This window comes from Dermacentor andersoni, chromosome 10 (genome assembly GCF_023375885.2).
Source record: "Dermacentor andersoni chromosome 10, qqDerAnde1_hic_scaffold, whole genome shotgun sequence".
NCBI classification, from domain to species: Eukaryota; Metazoa; Arthropoda; class Arachnida; order Ixodida; family Ixodidae; genus Dermacentor; species Dermacentor andersoni.
The window spans coordinates 61,739,530-61,746,440 of record NC_092823.1 but is presented as its reverse complement, the minus strand read 5'-3'; the positions used below and the strand labels follow the sequence as shown (position 1 = coordinate 61,746,440).

General features: G+C 44.0%; 1 protein-coding gene across 3 annotated transcripts in view; it reads left to right on the top strand.

Annotated features, from left to right (window-relative positions):
- Positions 1–53: 53 nt before the first annotated feature.
- The window catches only part of LOC126543850 (uncharacterized), a 51,085-nt gene continuing 44,227 nt past the window's right edge, over positions 54–6,911 (top strand). For 2 of the 3 annotated variants that reach the window (XM_050190985.3, XM_050190984.3), the window contains exon 1: positions 54–307. Coding sequence is in view for 1 of the 3 variants with exons in the window: in XM_055062388.2 (XP_054918363.1) it covers positions 6,237–6,246 (10 nt within the window). In the remaining 2 variants the exon portion in view is untranslated. Of the gene's footprint in view, positions 308–6,187; positions 6,247–6,911 lie in introns of all 3 variants that reach the window. The other variant, XM_055062388.2, reaches the window with a different exon arrangement.

The following is a 6,911-nucleotide window of genomic DNA, read 5'->3' as shown; positions in this document are numbered from 1 at the left end:
TTAGGGCGCTTGCCGTGGCGCTTTAGCGAAGAAAGTACCCAGAAGCGTTGTACGCGCGAGCGGCGCATGGCGGCGCAGCGGTCGAGCACTGGGCTTGGACGTAAATAGAAACGCGCGCCCGGCGTAGAGAGCACGAGAGCATTTGCTGATGATCATTAATGATCATTGTTTCAGTGAATGTTGCCATGCTTTGACGGCACTATCGTGATTACCAGTGATACAATTCCGTAACTTTGCTGAAGGAAACTTGAAGAACAGCCGCGCCGTCCCCGATACGTCGTCGACATTGGTGAACCTGGCGCATCAGGTAGAGTGTCAAACTTTGTTCACTTTTTGCATTTCTGGCATCTTTGTCGACATTTCGAACGCTTATTTGAGCGCCGCTTAAGTAGGCGCGGTTAGAGATATTACGTGTTGGAAGTGTTGATCTGAAGGGAAAAAAGTAAATGACGGCTTGGAGGAAGCCAGTTCTAGCGAGGAAATTCATAATACAGTGAGTTGCGTCGAGGCAAACTCAAGATAGCTACCGGAGCCAGCGTTGAGAATGCTAAACCGAAACTAGGCAACACTTCACGAGTTAGCTGAGCTGGCAGTGTCTCGGTGATGTCAAGGATGGCCAAAGGCGTTTCAGGGTTGATTTGTCTCGTTTTGTCTTGTTTTTGCCGCGACGGTGTGTAATAAACAGCTAAAAACTAAACTTTACTGGCCGACAGCCCTCGCCCTAAGAATGGCTTCTTTAACGCAGCACTTGTACTTTATCTGAAGAGTACAACATTATTAGCAGATTGCAAAACAGGCTGACTGTTGCATTAATTGGTTGTCATGGTATGTTTAGGGAATGGTTCCCGTGATACATCGCTGCTTGAGACCACGAAACTGAGTGTCAGTTGGACGCAGTCAAAGCCTACAAGACCTGCCACCGTGTAAATGCCACCTAAGTGTAATAACTAAGCATGTAGAAGCCACTGCTGCATTACTGATGGCGGATGCTCACAAGAAATTCAATCTTAGAACACCGGTTCTCTCCTATCGGTTCTATAAATTTTACTGCGTGCATGTTTGGTTGTGCAAAATTGTCCTCGGTTTAAGTAGGCTCTAGTGTTTCCCGTTATGGTGTCTTTCACGCTTCACAGGCCACGCGCACTTGCTTCATGCGTAGTTTCTGCTACTAATATGTGTTTTATAATTCTCCAGTGTACTAGTAATAATGTACTCCTCCACTTGTTTGCAAATTTCAAGATGCAGGTGCCATAAGATGTTCATGGCACAAAACACTTGACACGGTATCAGTTTCTAATACCACTTATACAAGTCTCTTTAAGTTTTCCTGGCACTTTGTGAGCCAGCTCGCACCAGTTTCATGTTTGGCCAGCGTGAGCTCTGCGCATCCCTTAGAAGTCCTGCGCTCGCTCGCAAAATTGTTCATGGGCACAAATCGTGCAATGTGTGAAGTGAATCGCGATGGCAAAGCCCTGGTATATTGCACTTATGGAGTTTTTAATAGCGACTTTGATTGCCTTACACCTAAGACGAATAACTACGCCTTTAGCGCATAATTCGGGAAGTGTTTGTGAATTGAATTGACCTTGTGCCAACTGTGGAGCACTTGCAAGTCAGTTTGATATTGTTGACAATGGCGAAAAGGCAACCTTGGTAGTGCCATCGCATATGGTTTCCGATACACCTGGTCATTTGGAACAACCGTATGAAGCCAAGAGACAGTGAATCGAAAGAAGTGGAAACGGCTCACAACTTGCATTGTCACTTGCGTGAACTGTAACATGCATGTGACTGATCAATACCATTTCATTTTTGGTGACCACATAAAAACTCAGCGTTCTCGCGTTTCGCTCTGTTATTATCAAAATTGTCTTAACAGCATATTTGTAACTCTGATCTCAGTACCACCATAATGTATAGTTATCAATTTGGTGTCATGCAAAACTTGAGCTCGGCTCTTATCAATGTAGTCTTGTGATGTATGATAAGGATCGCAGAGCATGCCTTGAACCCATACGAGAAAGCGAACCTTAAACTGTTTGATGAGCCTCGGTGTTCTGGGAAATGCAGAAAGGAGATTTCACCATTATGTGCTTGAATGAAATTGATTGTGAGCGGGTATCTTGATTGGCATGCCTAAATAACGCTCTGTGTCTGTTGCCGCCATCCTGTGTCCAGGGGAAGCGAACATGTTGCTTGGCTAGATCACTCATTACAGTAAATAGGTATGTGATGTATGGAAAATTCAGTAGAATGTCCCGTTGTGGTATTCATGTAAATGCGGGTACTAAAAAAAATAGCAACTTTCATTCACTCAAGGTCAGCAGGTACTGATTATGTCGTAATTTTATAATGCAGGTCTTCCCTTGTGTGTTAAGCGAACATAAGGCATTTTACACATCCATGTAATAGTATTTATATGATATATCTTGACAACTAGCTCACAAAGAGTGGGCAGTGTTGATTAGCTTTTTAACACCTGCATTTAATTATCCTTTGCAAAAGGGTGAACATTGGGGAAAAAATGTTTCAAGTAAATTTTCTTGAATTTTGTTTGAGGTGCAAAAATGGGCTGTTACCGTGTTTTACCCGAAATGAAGGGCCCGGTTTATATATGTCATTGCGAGCATGAGAAATGAGCCTTTCCTATGTTTTTCAAGAAAGATACTGTCTCTAAATGAATGTAAAACAGTCAAAACGTAGTCTGTAGAATCTGGACACATATTTTTTAAAACAAGTGAGATAATAGACTTTAGGGTTGCTTTATAAAAATACTAAGTATGCAGTGTTTACTTTTTGTGTTTCGCTCAACGCATTGTTTCCTCTCTGGTGGGATTGTGTTAGTATCAGTGCAAAACATATCGCTGCTTTTAAAGCGATAGCTGTCTTTAATTTTTCCCTCCACTTTGCGGCTTTTATGTTATTGGCCATTTATGGCACGCTTGGGGCACTAGGTGTCACTAGGTACGTTCTTGATATACATGTTCGGTATGTTCTGATGGGTATGTTCCCATCATGTTGGCTGAATTTTTCATTGAAATCTGAAAGCACGTCTCTTCTTGTAAAACACGTGACGCAAGTACAAAGATATGACCTCAAGGTTGGCTCGGCCAGGAATCTTTTTTTCTTCTTTTGGCGGTGCACTTACAGTAACTCATTGAAGCAGCTGTCTGACAAATGGATTCGAGAACGAGAATCTTTACTGCATCACGGTGGCCTGAATGTGAGAAAATAATTTGAAATCTGTCGCAACACACTGAGATGCCAGCGCTGACGTTTCAGCACAAATTAAAAAAGATGGATGTTTATCTTTATGCTACATTCAAATGGTCGTTTTCAGCACTCCACACTCCATAGGGCACTGAAAAGGGGAGGCCCCGCCCAGATGACCGAAGCAACTAAAATAACCGCGCTCAAAAAAACTTGCTTGTGAAACGCGCAATTCTCGATATAAATAAATACTTTTGTATTTTGATGACTGGTTTAGTAGAGCTCTGATGTGCTACAGCACATGCCGGATCGCGACAGAAAAATAACCCCGTGCCTTCCACAACGCTGCCCATCGTCTGCTCTTTAGCTTCATTGCATGTGACAAAAGTAGAAAGAGCAGCTCTGCATGGCTTTTGCGCTTGTTTACACGTAGACGGCACATTTACTACTCCTGTTCTGAGCTTCAAATGAATCAGTAACTATTGAACAAGTACTTATATTAAACAATGCATTTATCCCAACCATTACAAACTCAAGATGCTCGGTGTCAGCAAAAGCACAGTGTTCAAGGTGAGGAGGGAGGTCAAAACTTCGCATATTTTGGATGGCAAACTGTTGAAGGCCTCGCGAAAGTGCCCAGGAAATGCGGAGAAAAGAGAGACGCAGCATGAAGTATGACACATTGTGTGCGCCGAGGTCGTGCGCACGATTTCTTCGCTGCAATGAGATACCGACAGCCGAGAAGATCACTAACAAGTTCTTGAAGCATATATGGTGTTATGTTTGTGCCCTGGGATTTGCCTGACGGAAGGCCAGCGCTATGGTGTGTCGACTGTGGAGGCAACATTCATCCCTGCATGGTGCCTGCTTCGAGCACACGACTTTGTGCACGGCTCGGGTTTTCTCGCGGCTGCACGGTGTCCACGACAGACGCGGCCACTGGATCACGGACTGCTATTCGGCCCTTCCCTATGCCGGCAGCAATGCAACCCCACCTCCTTTGTCCGGCGGCGCCCGCACCTTGAACTCCCACTGTGTTTGAGAAGGTTTCCAAAGGGGGGCTGTGTTTCGACCTCGTGCATTGCAGTTGGTTCCCTTTGTCCTATGCGGGCCATAAAACTTCCCCGGCACACCATTCTGACCGACCACCAGATCGGCCCGACGTAGCAGCGCGGTTCGAGGAAGCGCCAGCCACCGAAAGCGGCGTTAGAACCACAGAGGCTGCCCGGACCCTCTCTCTCTCAACTTTGTTTCATTCTTAGGGACTGTCGGGGGTATCTGGGGGACCAAGGGGTGTTATTTAAGCAGCTTGCAGCTGCTCGTTGGTCTCTCTCCTGATAATGATGACAACATGTAAACATTGTATAAAGAATTCTTCGCCAAGAAAGTTCTCCTCGTCTCTGACTGTGCATGAATTGGGGTCCAGACCTCCTGCCGGCCACACATACCTCGGCACATGCAACAATGGATCTCCTATCACTGAAGCGGTGTACTGTGCGTCAAGCACAGCAGCCAAGCATTCTCCCATGACCTGTCAAATGAATAAGCAGTTCATTTGGTGACACATTCCTTTAATGGAAGCCCAATTCTGAAAAAGCAATGTCCTGTACAGATCGTGCTCAATATAAGTGTTGGCATGGAAACGTGCTGAAATGCTGGAATATCTGAATTCAAATACAGTTATTAACCCTGAATAACTATCTGGGGTCCAAAATGCTCATTCGGGCAGCCACTATCCAGCTTCACACAAAAAAAGCAGTAGTCAACGTGAAATTAACAGCCACCCTTAGCAGCCTGCATGCCAAAGCACATTGTGCTTTGCGTGCAGTTGTGCTGCCCCTACTGTTTTTTCCAGCCCGTTGATATGAATAATGCCAATGTCAGAAGGCCCAAAATACTCTATTGGGCAGCCACCTACGAGCGTGACGGGCCCTGTGATGAAATAACAGTCGTCAGGGAATGCTTGAAAGGCACCTTTAGCCTCTGTACTTCAAAGTGCAGACATGTCGTAGCCATTGTAGGTGAAACAGCAGTAGTCAACGCGAAATTGACCGCGCACATTTAGCAGTTTGCATGCAAACACACATTCATGTGGTGGCATTGTTTATTTTAGTTACCTGGCCCAGGCAAGTAATGTGAATAAGAGAACAATTATCAAACATCATTAGCTTTGTTAGGCCCAAAATACTCATTCCTGTAGCTATTAATAGCAGTAATCGAAGGCACACTTGAAAGGCACCATTATCAGTCTGCACGTGAAATCAGTCAAGCCATTGCCACTGTTGGTGAAATGGCAGCAAACAATGCGAAAATGACAGCTCCTGTTTCCAGCTTGCATGCAAACACACATTCGCGTGGTGGCATTGTTTATTTTGGTTAGCTGGCCCAGGAACTAATGCGAATAAGAGAACAATTATCAAACATCATTAGCTTAGTTAGGCCTAAAATATTCAGCCGGGTAGCTAATAATAGCAGTAGTCGAGGGCACGCTTGAAAGGCTCCGTTTGCAGCCTGCTTATCAAATCACAGTCATGCCGCAGCCAATGTTGTATTTGTTTATCTGACCGGGCAAGTAACACCAATGTAAGCACAATTATTCACCCTGAATAGCTCTGCTAGCATTGTTTGTACTAAAAAATGCTGAGTGGTGTTGAATGTGTTTTATTGAGGCAATTGTTTAATTCACAAGCCATCGGCATAGTGATCAACGGCCAGGTTCAGACAATGACATTTGTGAACTAATAAATAGTGAAAGTTGCAAAAGCTCTCAATCTACTGCTTTGCTGGGCTCCATTCACTGAAAAATGTCTTTGCAACGACGAAAGCGTCAGACAGGAAATGACACCCCACTGCACAATGTTATTCGTGTTGAAAACTTTTACCATCATATGTGATGGGCAGCGAAACTGTCTGTTTACCAAGACTGAATGCATGAAAAATGCAACAGCATAGCAAGGTGTTGTTTTGCAATATGCAGCCTTCCATGTGCACTTCTGGTGAGCTGCCACATGCACTGATGCATAAACATGAGCAGAGGTAAGAGGCAAAGTTACTGTGCAACCCACTTGACGTTTTTAAGAAAATGTATCTCTAAACCTTTCTGTTTTCATAAGCGATCAACATTTTTTGGGGGCAAGTTGGTTAATCACATTGCAGCAACAAAACAAGAAGCAAGGACAGAAAACACAGCGAGTAGGCAGATTGAGAAGACGAGGTAGACCATTGAGAAAGGTATTAATGAGATGGAAGAGGTCAGCCCTGCAGTGTACAGGAGTTAGTGCTTTGAATGAGATTGGTTTATGAAAATGTGTAAAGACTTTGCTGAAAGAAAACTAGCAAAAACAAATGCTAATATAAAATAAAAGGACAGAAATAAGAGTAAGTGCAAACATGCATGGAAGCAGGCATGTATTCACATACAAACGCGAAAACTAAGAAAAACTCAAATATAAAGAAATGTGGAAAATAAAAAAAATTGACAAATGCAAGAAACATACACACATTTACAAACAGACGCGGATAGAGGTATTATAGGAGCGACTTCACAAGCTGCTGGACACTGTCTTGGGAATTTTTAATTGCAACGTATCACGAGAATCTAAAAGCAGCGCGAAGCTATGTTGTGGGAAACCATATCGAGCGCTGGCAACACAACTTATGCATGACTGTGCCACAGCACTTATTCTACAGCTTGCACATGC